Consider the following 21393-nt stretch of genomic DNA (forward strand, 5'->3'; position numbering starts at 1 on the left):
ACCAGCTATTTACAGCCGCCCTTTGCCGCCACCTGTAAGAGGCAACGCCATAATGACGCTAAGTGGCGGGGCTGCAAAGCGGGTGCCCCGTGATGTTCTCCGCTTAAAGAGCCCGAATCTGTGGAAGGTTGGCACTTGGAGAAACAGGGAGACGGCTGGGGACATCACACGTACAGGGGGGGGAGGCGTGCCAGACGGAGGGTCCCTCCTCAGTAGCTCCGCTCGGTGGCTCCTTTTCTTTTACCACAAGCGCGAGGAGGGAACTGCCAGGCCTTCCGCGCCGCTTGTTTCCTGCCTGATAAAGAGCCCGCTGCCATTTGGATCTGCTGAATTTCTGAATCACCCGAGACGCCTGACGGTCCCGAGGAGGGTGGGGACGCAGCGCGCACGGGTGGGAGCCGCAGGCCCGCATCTGGGCTGGATGTCACCCCCTTGAGTTTGGGAAACCTGCTCGCGGATGTGATGCGGCAACGCGGAGACACCTGCTCTCCAGTGCGTGCCGCACTCGTGCAGCTCCGGGTGGCAAACGGGGTGAAGTGGGGGCGAGGGCGAGAGGAAGTTGAGGCGCTGGAGCTTTAGGAACGCTGCCTTAGCTTGCCTTGCTCTTTGGAGGCTGTCCCGAGGGGGGACTGGCGGGCACTGCACGCGGACTTCCAAGTGGTCCCCGGCACAGTTGGAGGTCGGAGTTCTGAGCCCCAGAGGGCGGATACCCAGAGGTCCCAAGTGCCCGCGAGGAGCCCGCGGCGCCCAGGACCAGGCTTGGCGCTCGGAGCGCACCAAGCCTCGCAGAAGCAGAAGATAAACCCTGATGGGCCCGGGGGCTGGTGGGCTGGGGCGTAGCGTCAGCGCGGACCCCGAGCGTCTTTCGTTTTAAGGAGCCTCACTTCTGGGAAGGGACGGGGAACTGTCAATCAGCGAGGGAGGGAGCGCACCGGCGCTGGGTGATGTCAGCGGATCAGCTGCTCGATAACAAAGAGGGGGTATTACAGGAGAAAGTTGCAGCGGCGGCGGCGGCCACGGCGGCACCCCGGAGCCTCGGAAGCGAGGGGCAAGTGGGCGAAGGAGGAGGGACGGCTGCTGCGGGAGCGGCTTAAGGCCAAGGAATTGAAAGGGCTCTAGGGGGAGGCAGTGCGAGCCAGCCCCGACTGCTCCTCCTCTTCCTCCTCCTCCAAACTCGCAGGGTTCAGCCCCAGCGCTCGCTCAGCCGCCGGGAGCACCCGGAGGGACGGGAGGCAGCCGCGCGGCTCCGAGCTGGGCAGGGTCCCCAGCCGCCATGGATAGCGACGACGAGATGGTGGAGGAGGCTGTGGAAGGTACAGGCATTTCTCTGGGGCCCGGGGAGGAGGCGCCGAGGGCACGGAACGCGGAAGGAGTGGCGGGCTGCGACCTGCGCGGCGCCGGGCCCCGCGGCCGCCACTGTCCCCTACGCGGGTGGCCCGCTGCTTGGGCAGGGGCCGGACCGCCACGGCCACGCCACTGGGAGCGCGCACTGCGCGGCGGGGCGCAGGCCGGGAACGGGTCTCGGCTGGGCCGGGGTCTCCGGGCGAGCGCTGCTGCTCCATCCCGCCCGGTCACCGCCTGCATCCGCCTTCGGAGTTGCGAAACCTGCCGGGCACTCCGGCCTTCCCCCTTTCGGGGATGGGAGGTGGAGGTGCGCAGGAGTTCAGCCCCCCGCGGCCGGCCGTCTCCGTGGAGCAATCCCTCCGCCCGTTTTTGGCAAGCCCGAGCCCCTCTCCGGGCGCCAGCCCTTTCCTTCCGCTCGCCGCTGCGACCCGCGGTGACCGCGGCCGCGTCCGGGTCCGTCCCCCGGCGCAGCGCACGGGGCCGGACCAGGCACGTGGCAGCCGCGGTCCGGGCGGTCGCTTCTCCGAAACGATGAAATCATTGCAGAGCCATGGACAACGCTCCCGACCCGGGGCTTGAACGCACGCCGGCGGGGAGGCGGGTGGCCCTGGCCTCTGCTGCCCCCGAGCGAACTCAGTCAAACCGCCCTTCCCCCTTCCTGCTTCCCAGGCGGGTGCCGCCGCCGCCACGCTGTGCAGGCGCGCCGCAAGCCCGGACTGAAATTGCTGGGTGACACTTAACTTTCTGAATTCCATGCAGTTGGCTGTGGGTGATATCACCGCCTTGGTGTCGTGTTTCTCCGCCCCTTCGCTTCCAGCGCCCCTCCCCCGACTTTTCTCGCCACTTTGTTTTGCTGAGTTTCTCCACCTTTTTTTTTTTTTTTTTTGCTGGTTCTAAAAAGCGAGGTGGGGACGTTATACAATCTAGTTGTTTGTATCAGGAGATGTTATGATTTTGTAACAGTGAATACTGGAAAATACTCTTTAGCGTATTTATTTATTTGATTCTGCCGTACACAGTACGTCGTCATGTTTTGCAGTGTTGCGTGATATTATTCCGGAATATTTTAACCAGATATCTAGGTAAATATTTTTTAAGCTTTTGGTTGAATATCTATCTAATTTGTATAAACAAGCTCTCAGAAACGGTAAAGAAAGAGTATGAATACTTATTGCTACTTTGGGAGAAAAAAAAATCAGTTTTTATGTCAACATAATTGACTCCTTTTGTAGTCCCAAGGTCTTAAGGAGAGATTAAGTAGAATAATATTTCTGAATTCTATAAAAGCTAACTGTCTTAATGTAACTATTGAAACTTCTTATTTCTTTATCCATCTTCAAGGAGTGTTGATGGTGGTGTTTTAATTTCATAGTGTCCTGAACTGTTTATCTCCAATGAGTAAAGCCAATGCTGGGACTTACTGGGGCCCAAAGATGTTAGTTGGAAGCCTTCTTTAAATGTAAATTATTGACTACGTGTGCCTTCATATTACGAAAGATAATTGAAAAATGCTCTTCTCAAATTGTTAGGACTGGCTCTCATTCTTCAAAGTTTACTTTTACTCATAAAAATTTAATGCAAACCCTTGATCACAGGCAGTGCTCCCGAGGTTAACCCATCTTCCCCTTTGAAGCTGTTTGGAAACACAAGGCCCAGTTGTCCACGGTCCCAGGCTCCTTGCAGAATGTGAACAAGCAGCTTTAGAAATGCACCGATGTTGTTTTTGAGATTGCTCAGTGGGTGAAAGCAGAGAAATTTCTTCATGTGAGCAAGGAAGGTTCTGTTATATAGGGTGACCGTATGCATTATTGTCCAAAATCAAAACATACTTGAGAAGGGTCACTGTTTAATACTTATGCTGGGACAACTGGCTTAAACCTTGAATGTCTGGGGCAATCTGGGACACATGGTGACTCAGTTGTACCTAACAGTAAACAACTAGAGTAACACAGAAATTTAAAAAGTCCTTAGATGTACCGAAGGCTCAGACTCAGTGTCTAGAGCATGTGTAAAAGTAGGCTTTTCTTTAGCCATTCTTGGACTTTTAAGTGCTGTCTGTAATAGTCTTTACTTAACATCTAACACATGCATGGGGGACTGATAAAAGGCCAGTCTGAATATCTTGGTGTTGAAGTACCAACTAACCTACCTCTCTCCACTTACAGAGCCTGTGCTCTCGGTAGTTTGTCTTAGCTGAAATTATCATTGCTGTAATTGTTTAGTCCTTACGTGTGCAGGCTCTGTGCTAAGTGTTTCACACACACATTATCCATTCAGTCTTATCACATGACTAGTAATATTATCCTAATTTTACAAAGGAGGGAACTGAGGCTTAGAGAAGTTAAGAACTAATCTGAGGACATTCAGCCAGGTGGGAGACAGGCTTGGACCTCCAGAACCCCACTGCGCCATACCAGACTGTCTCTCTACATCTTTCTTTTTTTTTAATGAGTCAGTCAAGTATATGAAGTAGTTGGTAACTGAGTTTGGAAGCCACAGTTAAATGTTGCATCAGTGTCGTTCTTTATTAATGTCACTCTTTAGAGGTTGGTTCTGAAAGAGTTTGGTGACTTTCAGAAAAGTGTATTTGGGGAAAGAATTTAACTTACAGTCTCTGCAACAGATAGACTTTTTCTTCTTTTTCTTCCTCCTTAGAAACATACTCTGGGGAAGAAATTGGTCTCTTCAGGACTTGAGTCTTTTGTCACCTCACGTACATTTTGATTCTCTGTCGGGTGGAACTGTAGCTTGGGTGGAGTTCTAAGCTCAGGGTGGATGAATCCCCGAGGGCAGGTGGGTGGAGGGAGTGTCTGTGTACAGTGCTGGCTGTGCTCCCTTGGGAAGGTAGCCCCGGGCCTCAGCAGGCCTGCAGACACCACCTGAACTCCTGCTGTGGTTTTTAAAAAACTCTTTGAGGCTCATTGGTTCTTCAGGGAGTGATGTTTAGCTTTGGGACTAGAAATCGTCATTACGTCTATTTCTTCGTCTACCCGTAGACACAGAGATGAATACAATGTGGTCCCTAATATAATTTGAAATAAATATATCACATCTAAACCGATGAATGATGGTGGTTAAGAGGAAGTAAAAATTGCATCTAGCTTGGGGAAATAGATGGGGGAGGATTTCCCGGAAGAGGTGGCGTGGAGATGAGTCCAGTCCAGAGGGGAACTTTGGGAGTAAAGAGAGGTGTGGAATGAAACAATAATTCACAAGAAAAAGGCAGGTGACCAATAAGCATTTGAAAAGACACAATTTCATTAAATAAATACAAATGAAAATGTAGAGATAAAAGTTTTCTCTAATTACATTGACAAAATTCAATGAGACGGATATCATCCTACAAGGAAAGGGACACCCTCACGTGTGATTCATTAATATCATCAAGGAATTTCAGCTAATTGAGTACTAACCCAGGAGCACAAAGACATTAAAAAGAAAGGGGAAAAAAAAGAGAGAGAGAGGAGTGGAATTATGCAGGCACATTCAGAGATGAATCCCTGGGTTCGGCTGTAACAGAGGGCCTAGGAGGAGAAAAGTGGAAGGTGAGACAGGGAAAGGCGGCTCGTCACAGGCCGAGATTGTGGACTCTGTCCTGGAGGCCGTGGGCCATGTGGGGCTCTTTAGAGCTGGGAATGGAGGATGAAGGCTCTGCTCTGGGAGGGCGGGAGCATGGGATGAACAGGCAGTGGGGAGCGGGTGAGGCGATCACCTAAAAGGCTCTTTGCAGTAGCGGTCACGAGGGTAGGAAAAAACAGAAAGGCCTCGAAACATAAAGGAGACATCGAGGAAGAATCCTCAAAAATGGGAAATAGCAGAGTCTCCAGAACTAAGGGGCCAGAATGAAAACGAGCATCTCCATGTTTCACTGTCCCAACCCCTCAAATACTAAGAGCATTTCTAACAGTTCCCCTAATACCTCAACCTGCCTGTGTCTAATAAGACTGCTCATGCAATGTACTTAGGAAAAATACAGGCTAGGTGTCCTGGTAGCACCCTCTACGTGGAGGCCTCACATTAAAATTAAGACCCTCACAACTAATAATTGAGTTCTTGCAAGGGATTACTCTCAAAACTCAAATCATGTTTTGTTTTTGTTTTTTTTTTTTTTTTTTGCGGTACGCGGGCCTCTCACTGCTGTGGCCTCTCCCGTTGCGGAGCACAGGCTCCGGACACACAGGCTCAGCGGCCATGGCTCACGGGCCCAGCCGCTCCGCGGCATGCGGGATCCTCCCGGACCGGGGCACAAACCCGTGTCCCCTGTATCGGCAGGCAGACTCTCAACCACTGCGCCACCAGGGAAGCCCTCAGATTATGTCTTTAACCACCAGCGTAAGTGTATCATCATGAGGGCACATTCTTTGCACTAAACAGAATAAGTTTGCCTTTTTATTATTATTACTTTTTTTTTTAAAGTAGTTCTATTATACAAAACCAACAATGCATGTAAGGGCCTCTGGTTCTGAGGGAAACACACACATATACACACACACACCCAGATGTCCTGTGAATGAGTCTGAGGCAGTAAGCAGCCAGATGTCCGATCCAGAGGGAATTTCCTGTGCTGAGAGGTACCGTCACTGCATAGAATACAGGCCTGGCTCTCATCAGGTTCAGGAGAAAGCTCCGAGGGAACCCGTGGGGAAAAAATTGAACTTTCTCTCTGTTCAGTAGATAATGATCTTTAGAACAGAGTGAAAAACTAGACTTGTGAGACGATTATGTTTTATTCCCTCTTCCTCTGACTTCAGTCAATATTAAAACCATGCTGCAGACAGATATACGGCACACGAGCTGGGACCGCATTCCCAACACAGAGCAGTCATTCAAGTGGGTTTTCCCTGTTGTTTGGGTTGGCGTTCAATCTCTGTTGAGTGGGAATTGGCCCGGAAGGCTGTTGGCTGACTTGGCGCATTGCACAGATTGATCTCAATCAGAGCAAGCTGGACTAGCATTTCTCTTTGCATTGAGTAACACTTGGAAGAGACAGGCATTTGCCACCAGGATGTGCTGGTGAAGATCCTGGTGGTTCTGTGAGAACTATCTTAACTACAAAGGCGTCTTCCACTTCTCTGCCTGGGACTTGAGAACACCTCCCTCTTTAGAGGTTGCTTCTTCCACCATCGGCAGGGAAGAAAGGGTGTTCGGCCAGTTTGCCCTTGACCAGAGAGAAGAGGGATTGGAGGATTGGGGGAAGGGGCCTTCAGCATCCATGAACGCGTTCAGGGTAGCAGTTAATGTATTTCTTGGGCACATAGCAGTGGCTTCCTCATCTATAAGAGTGGAATTTGAGGGATGGTTGTAAGGTTTAATTTAGATAACAGGAAATTACATAACCCAGTGCCTGATGCATAGTAGGTATACAGAGTTTTTTCTTCTCTGTGTATCAGTCTCCCTCTCCATTAAATTGACTGTTGCTGGCAAGACAGATATTACATGATCTTATTGTCCAAATGGCAGCGGAACAAGAGTTGTACCAGAAGCTCCTCTCGCACTAACATTGATAGGAGATATGAGGTCTCAGCAACCTAATCTCTTCTCTTTTTTTTTCTTTATTTTTCTTTTTAAAATTAATTTATTTATTTTTGGCTGCATTGGTTCTTCGTTGCTGCGCGGGGGCTTTCTCTAGCTGTAGCGAGCAGGGGCTACTTTTTGTTGCGGTGCGCGGGCTTCTCATTGTGGTGGCTTCTCTTGTTGCGGAGCACGGGTTCTAGGCATGCAGGCTTCAGTAGTTGTGGCACACAGGCTCAGTAGTTGTGGCTCGCAGGCTCTAGAGCACAGGTTCAGTAGTGGCTCACGGGCTTAGTTGCTCCGCGGCATGTGGGATCTTCCCGGACCAGGGCTCAAACCCGTATCCCCTTTATTGGCAGGCAGATTCTTAACCACTGCTCCACCAGGGAAGTCCCAGCCTAATGTCTTTTCTTCCTGACGTTTCTTTCCTCGGAAGGTCCCTTAGTTGTTGTTATTGTTTTGGTTGTGGCTGTTGTTTTAAACATAAAGTTCTACTGCTAGGAACACCACCCCCGGCTGTTACATATTCAGGGTGGAAGTCTTGAATTATCGCAAGCCTTAACTTTTAGCTCCTTTTCATTGATCCCGGTCATTGATCACATCCTGGTCATTGATCACATCATCCTCCTTTTGGAAGGATGAGAAGAAAACAAAACAAATGAGCCAACCAGAGGATTCTGCTGTGATCTGATAGAGGGAGATTTCTCACAACAAGCAGCCTAAACACCTTTAGAAAGGCAGGGAATCGTCACAAGTCTGAGCCTTCTTTCTAAACACACAGTGTCCCCAGAGAAACAGCCATCGTTCAGCAGCTTCTCTGTTCTCCCTCCCTAGAGCCTGACAGGGTGATGGGACTTCTGTTCACTGGCCTGTGGAAGGAGGCATGGGCATAAGCATCCTTCATGGAGCAGGGGTGATTTTTTTGCTTTCATCTCAGTGGGGTTCAGTACTGTCCTTCAAGTGCTTTTAGTGTGTTCTGTGATGCTTCCCAGTTTCTCTGATATCTAAATGCCATTGCTGAGGGTGCACCTGCAGTGTTTGTTCAGAAATAGGATAGGACTATTGCAACTGAGCAAAGGTGGAAATTAATTAACATTGGATTTTTTTTTTCTTCTTAGTGTTCATGTTTATCATAATATTTCTCTTGATCTAAAGTAGAATAACTAATTTTATCAAACATTAACTTTATAAAGTCTGAAATATGTGAACTGTTTTCTATGGGGAAAGCGTTTTCAATAAATTAGTAAGTACCTCGATATAAGGTGAAAATGATTATTCTGATAGGTGTACCTAAACCAGAAGTGGAATACTAAATTTGTAGGAATGCAAGTAGCTAAATTTAATTTGATCTGAGCAACATTTCATAAAAGGAAGCTTTTAACTATACACTGAGTGGTTTTTTTTAATGAAAGGAGAAAAAGTAGATATAATTTATTTCAATGAGAGAAACGCCATCAGTAGATATTTAGAAAATAATTGTCCAAATCACTTCATATGACTCAAGTGTCATTGAATTATGTCAGGTACAGTTTTTGGTTTTTAAGCAAGAAGGAAGCAATTGTGGCCTACTTCCCTCCTAACCATTAATTTCCTGGCCCTTGTTAGAAAACAATTTGGGTTAAGAGGAAAGGAACCTTATTGATTGTGATTTATTTAAGTAGCCATGTTTTAATGTAATATATTCCAGGTAGTTCATTCTATGCAGAATCAGATGTAGCAATAAAACAGTGCATTTGTTCATTTTTATTTTATGTTTATGTAATAATACAAATAAAGAGCTTTTTCGTTCTTTATAAGAGAGCTTACTTCCTATCTCTTCTAAGGGATGACATTCGTTTATCACTTTTGAAGAAATTCTTTTAGGAGAGTAAAGCATTCGTTGTGGTGAAATGGTTTGTGTTTTCTTTTATGTTTGTGAGCCATCTGGAAGCCACATTTAAGTGTTTAATGTCCCTGCACTGCACACAGTATTTAATGCTTTTATACCTTTTTCATCCATGACTCAGGTCATTAACCCAGGAGAAAGCCAGTAGATTTAACTGCTGCCTTCATTTTCACCTGCCTCTGCAAAATTAGTTCACCAGAATGACTGGGGAGGCACCAGTGAGGTGACTCTTGGGTTTTGTGAAATATGTAGATAATAATAAAAAACCTAAACATTGACTGTAAATGTAAATATAAGAGTACACCAATCGGTGACCCAAGAAGAACCAGCAGTTTAAAGATCACAGTGTAATCATCGCTGTTGATGTTCAAAATCACGGCTTAAATGGTCATGTGGACACTTCTAACTACATTTAAAGCACAAACCCTCTGAACACAGTGGGTAGAGGGTGTATGACAAGGTGATTACCGAACATTCAAAGCTGAAAGATTTTGTGAAGTAAAGCAGTAAGTTCAATGTTAAGCTTAAGTTTAAGCTTCGAGGGACTCTGAGTTCGTGTGTTCGTACCATGAGGTGTAGATATTCGGGCAGTCTTGAAGACGTGGTTCTATCCTTTTCAGAGGGCGCCTGGCTAGCAGGGCTCCACATACTACATAAGGATGTATGAAGTCGTATTGTATACTTAGTTCTAGAACCAGATAACTTATTGCCAAGACAGTGTGCCATCTCAGCTGTGTTTCCGTTAAGCATGAGAGCTCGGGGGCGCTAATTCCAAACGTGAGCAGTACCCTGGGGGGAAGTACTGGGTCAGCTGAAACTCACACTGCAGGTGTTATTATTGAGAATAACTCTCAGTCCCCGGTGAAATACGAGCGTGGCTTTGGTTCATAACCTTACACGTGTCTAAGGCCCTCTGTCGTGGACCCGTCCTTTCTAAAGTGTACCTAAGAGCGGAGTTGACGGTGCTGATGCGGGCAGGGAAACCTTGGTGTTCGCTCTCCCCTCAGGCAGGGAAGGGACCCTTGAGCTGCACGGGGCACTTGCTGGCAGCATCTGAGCACAGATGATGGTGGGTGAGCGTGGACGATGTTAAGGTTTGCCTTGTGGTTCCCTTTCTCCAGGGCACCTGGATGATGACGGATTACCGCACGGCTTCTGCACAGTCACCTACTCCTCCACAGACAGATTTGAGGGCAACTTCATTCACGGAGAAAAGAACGGACGGGGGAAGTTCTTCTTCTTTGATGGCAGGTAGCACTCACGGTTTTGTTTTATTTTGTTTTTTGGGGGGGTGGGGAGTAGGTACCAAATTACTTTATTTGGAGGAATGATATGAATGAGAGAATTTAAGTGAATATTTTAGTACAATTTATAGAAAAAGTCAAAGTAACCCCAACGTGCATGTACTGCTTGGGGGACCGGGGATGTCAGCCACCCCCTGTGACTGAACCAAACTTGGGTCTGCTCAGCCGTGTGCAGTGAAGCCAGTCTGACATCTGGCTGTGGTGAAGGCAAGTGCAGCGTTCAGTGCAGGCGCCAAGCAATGAACCCAGGGTAATTAGTGCTCAAAACACCCGGACTCCCAGGTGGGTTTCGGGAAAGCATTTTAAACACCAGGTGAGGGAGGGGAGTCCCAGAGCATGTGATCAACTTGCACACATATCTCTGCTTGGTTGATGGTGAGGGAACAGGGCGGTGTCACAGGGGTTAACATTGCCAGTAGGTCTGTGGGCTACATAGTCATGACCCTGTATGACCTCAGGTAGTTCATTTCTTCCATTTGGTGGTGGTTTTAGCATCTGCAGAACAACTCCGGAAATGTGCATCAGCGCCTGTTATCTGGGTACTTCAGAGAGGAGCTCCAGCGGAGGATATGGGCGAGGGGTCTGTCCCGGGAAGGTCCCATAGCGTCCTGCTTAGTTACACCCCCGTGGCTATGGCCTAAGACTCAGCTCTGCCATCATTGCCTCTAAGGCTGTGCTTGTCAGAGAGAGCCTCTGCCGTGCCAGATTCAGGGACCCCCCCTCTTGCACAGGTTGGTTAGGTGGTCACGCAGGTCTTTGATGGATTTCACCTCCTCGTTCAGGTAATGAGTCTCCATAAAGTCACACAGGTGGGGATTGTTTTTGTCAGGGACCACTGTGTGTAGTTCCAGTAGTGGCTGATTGACACTCTTTTCCAAGCGTTATGCACGCTCACTCTGTGTTCAGCACACTCTCAGACATCATGGTCCAGTTTCTTGATCTCCTTTTGAAAGAAGATTCAGCCACCTTATTGGTTCTGCAACTTCATAATTCTCTCAGCATATTCTCTTTCCTCCTGAGATTAGTCAAGAGACTGTTTAGCAAAGTTCTTCAAAGCCACGTCATCGCGGTCCAAGCAGTAAGATGGGTAGATATAGGAGGGGTACAGCTGCAGACTCACAGTGTTCTAAATGCTTGTCTTTGGGATGACTGGACATTGTGTGCGATACCTTAATGCTGATGTCGTAACTAGTATTTCCTGTGTTCTACCACTAGTGAAAATACTTTTCACAGCAGGGTTCTTTTACCTTGTTTTCACCCCCCCCCCCGTATGAGAACGCTGTGAGGCAGAAGCTTCTCACCCTCTTGAGATAGGTGGAAATAACTAGGACTTTTCTCTTCCAAGAAGAGATGGGGTTGCATGGGCCAACAGTGACTTTTAAGCCGTGTCCGCTTCAGAAATGAAAAGTGGTCGTGTGAATTTCTCCAGCATTTAGAGGAATTCAGAGCCATGGAGGGACTAGCTCTGTTCATACCACTTGACTGGGTAATTCAGAAATGGATTTAGCTAAAGCAGGTTATAGGATTCTGTGGGACACAGCACCGCTTACTGTAAACTCTTGACATTGGTGATAAGCTGAAGCTTCCTTATTCCTTGGAATTCCTTCAGGAAAGAAAACGTCTAAGCTGATAGTTGAAGGGTGATCGCAGGGACTGGCTTGTAACCCACAATCCCTTTTCTGTAGGTGGAATGAGTCGCTTTTAAAAAATATTAACAGGTCCTCAGGCTCTCAATTATCTGATATAAGGAGGGGTGAGGAAAGCAATAAAAACCTATCAGAGAACTTTTGTAAATTTTTATTTTAATTCCAGCCTTCTCTTTCCCACTGTCCTCAACCCCACACCCTACCTCTTTTTAGCAGAAATTGGTTTCCAAACTATTCATGTTAAATGGTCGAATACTCTGCTTCCTTTCTTCTGCCCTGGTGGATAACTGAGTCCCGTAGCAGCCTCTTACTCGATGTGGTATATCAGTGCTTTCTTCTCTCACGATTCCTTTAACCTGTCCAGAAGGAAACTTTTCCTGCCTCACTTCCATAGAAGTTTATTTATAACTCTTTTCTGGAAAGTGTCACTGTTTACCTCATGCAATTATTCTTTTATTCATTCAGCAAATATATATTTATATACATGTCTTCCTTCCCCTACAGGAGAGAGGTTTCCTTGAGGGCACAGTCTGTATCTGTTCCATCTTCTATGCTTCATAGCACTTTCTGTTAATTTGGTATTAAAAAAAAAAATTCTTGCTGAATGAGGATGGGAGACGAAAAAGAGGGTAGCACTCACACACACACACATACACACACGCACACACACGTGCACACGCTGCTGTTTTAAATCTCATAGTTTGAAGGTCATACCCAGTAACTGACTGACTCTGGGGAAACAGTCCAGCAGGCTTCGTTGAGTTTAGTATTGGTTACTGGCTCGCTTCACGGACCGGAGACTCAGCGAGCCGAAGGGCTAGGCTGAGCTTCCCAACCAGTGTGTCAGGAATGAGCCCTGCGGGGCTGAGTGGGGCCTGAGACTTCCCAAGCGCCTCCCTCCCTCCCTGTGTCAAGCCAGTCACGTCTGGCTCTGACCAGCTTCATCCAGTTCCCCCAGTGTGCTGTACAAATGCAGTGATCTGCATGGGAGTCATGACCAGGGAAAGCTGGAGCAGGGGCTGAGGCTGAAGCACTAGGCCAGTAACTATCTATGGAATAGAAAGAAATTCATTGCCTTTCTTTTTTCTTTTAGAGGCACGAATTCACTGGTTTTTATACCTACCACTCAAACACCTGGAGAGACTTGGGTCCAATGGTAGACTCAAAGAGTGGTGGTATTAGCAAGGACCTGAAAAGTTTACCCTTGTTAATACCTTGAGGGGAGAAGGTCAGTATCACTGCTTTTATGACATGGGATGAAGCAGTGTGGTGACAGTTTCTCAAAACGTCCTCGTCACCTTCATTCGTAAGCCCAGTGATGATCATGTTATGAGACATCTGCTTAAAGCATTGGCGGAAAAGTTAGTGAGTCTTATGACTGAAATAAAGGCTGTGGAATCTATTAGATCTTTCTAAGGGGGATGCAGGAAGTGGTCGTGGAGAAGTCAGTCACCTCTAATGAAGCAGCAGCTTAGTTTACACTGCTCTATTAATTTTTCTCCCTATTACTGCACCCCATTTTTAGGGTCTGATGTATCGGGTAAAACAAAGTAGGGGCTTCCCTGGTGGCGCAGTGGTTGGGAGTCCGCCTGCCGATGCAGGGGACACGGGTTCGTGCCGCGGAGTGGTTGGGCCCGTGAGCCATGGCCGCTGAACCTGCGCGTCCGGAGCCTGTGCTCCGCAACGGGAGAGGCCACAACAGTGAGAGGCCCGTGTACCGGGAAAAAAAAAAAACAAAAAACAACAAAGTGGGCACTCAGTGCTTTTACTGCCAGTCAGGAGGCTTTAGTCTGGAAAAATTCCTCCCAAAAGGGTGACATCAAGGTTTTGAAATAACAGTTGAGGAAACAAAAGGTTTATGGTAGAGTTTTTAAAAGTTGTTCAGACCTGTAGTACTCGCTTATGTTCCCATCAGAGGCTTTATTTGCAGTTACAGGAGGCTGTGTTTGGAAAATTCTAGTGTAGTGACAGAAGATTTGGCCTGATGCATTCTAATCTTATATAAAACCTGATTGCGATTTTTTTTTTTTGAACTAGAGACATGATTCATATACAAAAGGCTGTACCTATTTAACATATACAACTTCATGAATTTGGAGTTAAGTATACGTTCATGAAACTGTCACCACAATCTATGTCATAGACTGGGTGTGTGGTTTGTGAGAACGTTTCAAACAAAAATTTATATCAAGAAAGTTCTGGAATCAGTCTTCCCCTTTACATAGAATATGATAAACCTGAATAAGAATTTTAAATATTCAGATCACCAGGAAAGATGGCCTGGAAAAACAGAAGCAGAATATTTTATTTTTTTTTAATTACATAGGTAGCAAATACTTGGTAGAAAAAAGAACTTCAAGAAATACAGAAATGTATAAAGTGAACATGCTCCCCCCCTTTTTTTTACCCCCGTCCTCAGGTCACAGAGGTAAACCACTGTTGGCAGAGAATTTAAGCATCTTATTCTCTGCCACCACTGTTGGCAGAGAATACTCGAGGTAAAATAAGGAACTAGCTATCTATTTCTAAACCAGTTTAAATAGCCAAAATGTACATTTTTACCTTTTTACTACTGTGTCAGCTTCAGAAGCTTCAGAATGTTCGCTAGTTTTGAGATATTTTTTTGTTTGTCTTTTTTAAATTTACTTATTTATCTATTTGTGGCTGTGTTGGGTCTTCGTTGCTGCGCGCGGGCTTTCTCTAGTTGCGGCGAGCGGGGGCTGCTCTTGGTTGCGGTGCGTGGGCTTCTCATGGCGGTGGCCTCTCTTGCTGCGGAGCATGGGCTTCAGTAGTTGTGGCTCACGGGCTTAGTTGCTCCGCGGCACGTGGGATCTTCCTGGACCACGGCTCGAACCCATGTCCCATGCGTTGACAGGTGGATTCTTAACCACTGCGCCACCAGGGAAGCCCTACACATCTCTACTTTTTATACTAATCCCAGATTCTGGATGTTCATGTTAATGTATTTTTTTTCCTGAATTGTTCTCATCTCAAACAAGATTGGTGGATGTAAAGACAATTTAGCAGGACTTCTCTAAATCTTAGAATGGTAACAAGAAAGAGATATTTCAATGCAGTTTGGCTTTGGGCTGTGAGATATTAGGGCATCATGTGGTTTTTAGCCTGATTATGACAGAGAGATAAGTGAATTCATTCAGGTTTTTTTTTTTTTTTTTACATTATTGATGCTTCCTCCGGACATGCCAATTAGATTTCAAGATATTATTTGCTACTCCATGACTTATCCTCCTCTGCCCAAGTCATCTTCTGATGTTGATTTGCTCCACTAACGAATCCGACTAAGCGGGCTCCTTGTAGTTGATCATTGACCAGGTAGCCTAAGAGAAGCTGCCCATCTGATGAGCCACTGAGAAGGCTGATGTTTTCCAGGTGTCAGATCCATGCAGGAGTTCTTTTGTCTGGTTTTTAGAAAGTGCTTGGTCACATTTTAGAGAAATTGGAGCTGGAACTCATGTATCCCAACCTCCCACACAAGGCAAAAGTCCCTTCTGTATCGCTTTTGTTGGAACCAGGCTCAACAAATACATTCATCTGTATTCTGAGGAACAGTTCTGGTTGAGGCAAAGATTTTTGTGATGTATAAGAAAGGGAGAGGGAATGAGGTGGATAACTTTGAATACCTACCATCTGCTCAAACGCTGGACACGTAGCCTTCACAACAATCTGTGAAGTAGATTTTATAATCCTTTTTTGTTGTACTTATGAAGAAACTAAGGCATAGAGAGATGAATTAACTTGCCCCAGGTGACCTCGTTGGTAAGAGCTGGAGCTGAGATTCAAGCCAAGTTGAACTGGAAGTTTGTACCCTTTGACCAGCATCTCCCCATTTCCCCATCCTCCAGCCCCTGGCAGCCACTGCTCTACTCTCTTTCTATGAGTTAGGCTCTTTTAGATTCCACATAACAGTATTTGTCTTTGCCTGACATTTCACTTAGCATAAGGTCCTCAAGATCAAGGATGGACTATTATTGTTATCATTATTACTATTATATTTTATTACTGCTGTTAATTATTATCCGTTGATAACAATGGCCAGCAGGGTTTTCTCAGGGTTTATTTTTAGAGAACAAAACTAAATTTCACTAATTGCTCTTCAAATATTTTACTGTTATCTTGAGACTTTATAACAATCAGAAACTACGGACTCATAGATCTTCTATTAAAGGATAAGAAACTTTGAAGATAGTGCACTGGATTACATGGAAGCATTACAGAGCTCCATTCAGTTTGCTTGTCACATCTTGGAAGAAGCTGAAGTTTCCCGTTGCGTATAGCCCCAGCAGATGATTTGGGTTTGTTATTGATGTTCTTCTTTACTTAGTTTTCAAGATTTTAAGAGATAATATGTAGTATAATGTTATATGTCAGTACTATCTCAATTAAAAAAAAGAGATAATATATATTGTCATATAACTAGTTCTTAAGACAATGTTTTAATACTAAGAGTCACAATTTAATTTGGTTAGAGGCAGGAATTTAAAGTAAAATTATCATTCATTTAAAATTTCCCTCTTGATTCTATACCAGACAAAAGAAAGGCAACACAGTGGGGGAGGGAACAGAGTTTATGCCTCAGGAGCTGGAAAGCCCCAAACCTTCTAGAGGCCAAAATATGAAGGAAAAGCCAAAGCTGTTTAGTCTCCTAAGAACACTTTTGTGTATTCAGATATTAAAGAGAATTTTAAAATGAAAATAGTTGAATAGATTGCAGCTGTATCAGTCTAGGTAAACAATTATAAAAAATTTTCATTTCTTCGTAAGTTAGATTTTCTCATTTAATTTAATACTGTAAATTTAAGTACAAGAGCTTTGATAAAACAGATGAAAATGGTCTGTGTATATGGAAAGAAAGAAATCTAATTAAAATTGATTTTTAAATTTTCTCCATGTTTTCGAGTTATTTGATTCAGATGCTGGTACCAGAAAAATCAAACCAGTTTTGCAGCTTCTTAACATACTAAAAAATCTGCCAAGATGTTGAAAGAAATTTTAAGAAAATACAAGTCAAGAACATTGTGTATGATATGATCCCCTTTTTTGTTAAAAAAAAAAAAAACCACACAGGTGGGAAAATGCTTAATATATAAATGGAAAAAAGTCTTAAATGGTAAATTGCCAAATTGGGTAAGAGTACTGGGAGTTTCTACATCTTTATAGTATTTGATTTATTTGTTCACTTTACAATGAATACATATTACTTTTTTCACTTAAAGAAGCATTTATTCCATCCTTCCCTCAGACAGAGAGGGATCTTTCTTACTTGTGTGGGTTTTTTTTTAAGTAATATATATAATTTATTTATTTTTGGCTACGTTGGGTCTTTGTTGCTGCGCGCAGGCTTTCTCTAGTTGCCGTGAGCAGGGGCTACTCTTCATTGCGGTGCGTGGGCTTCTCATTGGGGTAGCTTCTCTTGTTGCGGAGCACGGGCTCTAAGCGCATGGGCTTCAGTAGTTTGTGGCATGTGGGCTCAGTAGTTGTGGCTCACGGGCTCTAGAGCGCAGGCTCAGTAGTTGTGGCGCACGGGCTTAGTTGCTCTGCGGCATGTAGGATCTTCCCGGGCCAGGGCTCGAACCCGTGTCCCCTGCATTGGCAGGCGGATTCTTAACCACTGCGCCACCACGGAAGGCCTTACTTGTTTTTTTTTTTAAGTAGATTTAGAGCAGTGTTGTCAGTTTCTTTGACGATCTATTCCAGTGTCTCATAACTATTTCCCTGCTGCTGCTGTTTTAGGCCAAGTTTCTCAGTAGAAAGCTCACCATCATGTACATGAAAGTGCATGCTTAATAACAATAGCTGTTATTTATTCGAGCAATCATTATGTCCCAGATCATCTTCTAAGCACTTAATATGTATTAACCCATGTACTTTTTAATAACCCTATTAGCAGCTGCAGTTTACAAATGGAGAAATAAAGCAGAGCGTTTAAGAAACTTTCCTAACTTGCAGACTGTATGCACATACACTTCATATAAAGAATCCTCCCTGCACTTGAGAAATACTCTTAACATCCTTATGTTCCCTCTCAATTTTCTCTTCTCAAAGCAAGATTATCCCAGTTCCACTCTTTCATTTAGGAAATATCACTTGAAGATATGCTGTGTTTATATGTTAGGGAGGAATACATAATGCCTAATTTGTTCCTCTAAAGGGCTTACAATCTATTTAGAGAAATAGGACCCGTAAGCTGATCATGGATAAAGACGTGGCACATCCTGTACTAGTCCATGACTAGGCTTCAGTGACTGTGGTTGCAGAGGTCAAGGTAGACTCTGTGGGAAGTACGGCTCCATATGGAGGATGGGTAGGCTCTCGGGAGGCCAGTGATGAGAACACCTTCCTCCACAACACAGCTCCCAATCCAGTTTCAGCAAGGAAGATTAGAAAGTTATTCCTCCATAGCTACTTCTCAGATATAACCAGATATTAATGATTGAGTTGCTACAAAATAGTGCCATTTTCTCATAGTCGATTTCTTTCTGAAATAGAAAAAGACCAGAGGTTGGAGAATATTCATTCTTTTCCCAAAGTCATTTTTGTTTTGAATTTAAAAAAAGGAAAATGTGACCCGTAACTTTTTTTTCCTGAATGTGTCCTCAGGGATTTTAAAAGTTTGGTTACATATGTTTTAAGGGAAGAGGCAGGGAAAACATAGTATAGGAGCTAAGATACATAGATGTGTGCTTGGGGCCAGTGAATAAACTAATGTGAGCAGAGGATTCTAGAGCGGGAGTCGGCAAACTTTTTCTGCCTGGGGTGAGATAGTAAATATTTTAGGCTTCTTGGGCCACATTCGGCCTCTGTTGCAACTATTCAACTCTGCTGTTGTCATATGAAAGCAGCCACAGAGGATTCGGAAAGGAATGTTCATGGCTGTGTTCCAGTAAAACTGTATTTACAAAAACAGGCAGCCGGCCATGGTTTGCCAGCCTCCTCTGGAGGAAAAAGTTAGAAAGAAAGGTGGTGCCTTTAACACCAGACTAAGAAGCTTTTATTTCCTTTGAAATAAAAGGATTTCAAAGCCTTATCATTTTTTATTGCCCTGGAGACCCCAGTTCATGTGATAACATGCCCCCTTTTTGTTATCAGATTCCATCCAAGCTACCAAAAAAATGTACTAAGGAAGCTAAGCTGTTTCCTCAGGCAGGGGCTGGAAAACAATGCAGTAAGTTTTGCTCTCCAATACCTAAGAATTTGCATTTGGGAATCTTAACGTTCGTTGAGCTACGGGAAAGAGCAGTTTGTTCTTAGGATTATGATACTAATAAGGGAAGGTTCTGCTCTGAGGGAGGGCGGGACAAACTACGGGACATGACCTGGGGGAAATATGTGCAAACCCACATGACTGGTTAACTGATTCGTGAGACCCATGCCTTGTAGATTTCATCATAAACCTAAGAAACATTGGCAGACTAGTCTGTCAGGGGATAATTCTGCCCAAACATACACAGTAACATTTTGAATGCTGCTGAGAATTCAAAGTCAATAGGGTCACCAGGTTTAGCAAATAAAAATCCAGGGCACCCAGTTAAAATGGTTCAGGTAAGCAACGAAAAATATTTTAGTAAAACTATATCCAGTTCGATATTTGGGACATACTTATGCTAAAAAATTATTTGTTGTTTATCTGAAATTCAAACTTAACTGAGCATATTCTGTTTTATCTGGCAATCCCCAAACTGAAGATAGATGATTAAATAGTTTTTTGCCCTGTCTATTGCATCATTATGTCAGTTGATTAGTAATCCTTCACCAAGGTTCTTTTTTTTCATGGCAGGAGTCTAATGACAGCCGAATCTCCTTAATTCCGACCTCACTGACATAGAATTTTGATTATTGATGCAAGGGCTGTGCTAAAGTGCACCTTTTTCTCTTCATGAATTTACTAGGCCTGTTTATCATTGATAGTACAAACAAAACTGAAAGAGAACGATTTATCTCCTTGGGAGACTACAAATAGTATAATTACAATGTAATCAGAGGCTATCGTTATTTAGACTGTGCTTTTCATTTAATAATTACAGATCATTCTGTCATTCATTAGAGCAAGACAGCACTTTTCCAGGCAGACTCAGGTGCAGCCACCTCGGTCCCCATGGCCCCCTTTGGGTCCCAGGTCCCACCTGTCCCCAGTACCTGTCTCCTGGTTCTGTGTTTGTCTTGTTCATCATGCTTTCTAGATCCTCACACGACGCTCCCTACTTGAAGGCACCCTGTAAATGTCTGTTAGTTGAATTAATGAATGAGTGTTATCTGCACATGTTAAAATAATCAAACTGTCTTTGTTGCTAAACATCTTACTTTTTAATTGTAAAAAATAATTTGAGCTGGTCTTTCCCCTCATTCCAGATTCCAGTTCATGAAGGGAATTTTTGGATAAAGTTAGTTTCATTGCATAATGGCCTTTGCGAGGCTGACACTGAAAACACGTATTGAAATTCCAGACGTGTTTTATGAGGAGAGAAAAAGGTTCTTGTAAAATCACCACGAGCACCCTTGTGAGCTTTCTTCTGTTCTAGGACGACGGGTCTCAAACTTTATCAGGCTGCTAATGATAGTAGCAAGGTTGAGCGGGCCATCTTCCTTACTTGCCCCTATTTCCCATGATCGCACGCACACACGAGTAAATCCCCATATATCTTCCAAAGAGATGGATGGGGATACTTTTGATTGGATACCAGTTATGGTTGTCACCGATAAATAATGCATTAATGGCTTAAGACAGAGAAGCAGACATCTACACGTTCTAAACCACATTTGTATTACTAGAGACCACTATATACAAGCCATCTGAAAGACCCTTGAGAACTCCCAGTGAATTCTGGAACTCTTGAGGGAAATTAAGCATGAGTGGTTTATGTGTGGAAAGGGTGGTTTATGTGTGGAAAGGGTAACACCAGAATTTCTATTGCCCGGTATTGGTTGGCATCTAGCCTTGGAAACATACTTAGATGAGGCTTGTTCTTTTCCACCTGTGGCTTCTTTCTTCTGTATTTCCTCCAGTAGAGAAATTGGATTAATAGGAACCAGGAGATTAGGAATTAAATCTCCCTTTCAGTATCTAATCCTACCCATATCTTGGGAGTATTTTTCCTAGCAATCTCGGAGAATTCAGGAGGATGTACTGAATACAGGCCAGCATTGGAACAGAGCTGGGCGTGGTGTGATCCTTTCTTTTAAGAGAGTTGAGTCACTGTCTGACTGTTCTCTTTTGTTCTCCCTTCTCTCACAGCACCCTGGAGGGATATTATGTGGATGATGCCCTGCAGGGCCAGGGAGTTTACACTTATGAGGATGGAGGAGTTCTCCAGGGCACATATGTAGACGGAGAGCTGAATGGACCTGCCCAGGAGTACGACACAGATGGAAGACTGATCTTCAAGGGACAATATAAAGATAACATTCGGCATGGAGTGTGCTGGATATATTACCCAGTAAGCCTCACGACTGTTCATTTTGCTGGAAAGTAACGAGTTTTAAGACAATGCTTCGAGTCTTCCCAATGAATAACAAAATGTATTCTCTATCTTAGGAAATGTGAGGCTGTGAAACTTGAGAGTCGGTAGCTGAAGCCAACAGCTTAGGGGGATATCCTCTCACAGTTTCACTATTGACTTCGATTGTTGTGCTCCGATCTACTATGAATTTCTCCTCAGGGTGGCTTTGGAAAGGAATGATTAGTCAT

The 21393-nt window shown here is 44.7% G+C and overlaps 1 protein-coding gene across 5 annotated transcripts in view; it reads left to right on the forward strand.

Annotated features, from left to right (window-relative positions):
* The first annotated feature begins 370 nt into the window (after positions 1-370).
* SETD7 (SET domain containing 7, histone lysine methyltransferase) overlaps positions 371-21393 on the forward strand; it is a 109499-nt gene continuing 88476 nt past the window's right edge. The window contains exons 1-4 of one of the 5 annotated variants that reach the window (XM_073805556.1): positions 371-391; positions 1181-1313; positions 9862-9991; positions 20941-21142. In XM_073805556.1, coding sequence (XP_073661657.1) covers positions 1274-1313; positions 9862-9991; positions 20941-21142 — 372 coding nt within the window. In that variant the 5' untranslated portion in view covers positions 371-391; positions 1181-1273. Of the gene's footprint in view, positions 493-545; positions 1049-1180; positions 1314-9861; positions 9992-20940; positions 21143-21393 lie in introns of those variants that run through there. The other 4 variants (XR_012332164.1, XM_073805553.1, XM_073805555.1 and 1 more) reach the window with 4 other exon arrangements.

This window comes from Tursiops truncatus, chromosome 5, assembly GCF_011762595.2.
Source record: "Tursiops truncatus isolate mTurTru1 chromosome 5, mTurTru1.mat.Y, whole genome shotgun sequence".
NCBI lineage: Eukaryota > Metazoa > Chordata > Mammalia > Artiodactyla > Delphinidae > Tursiops > Tursiops truncatus.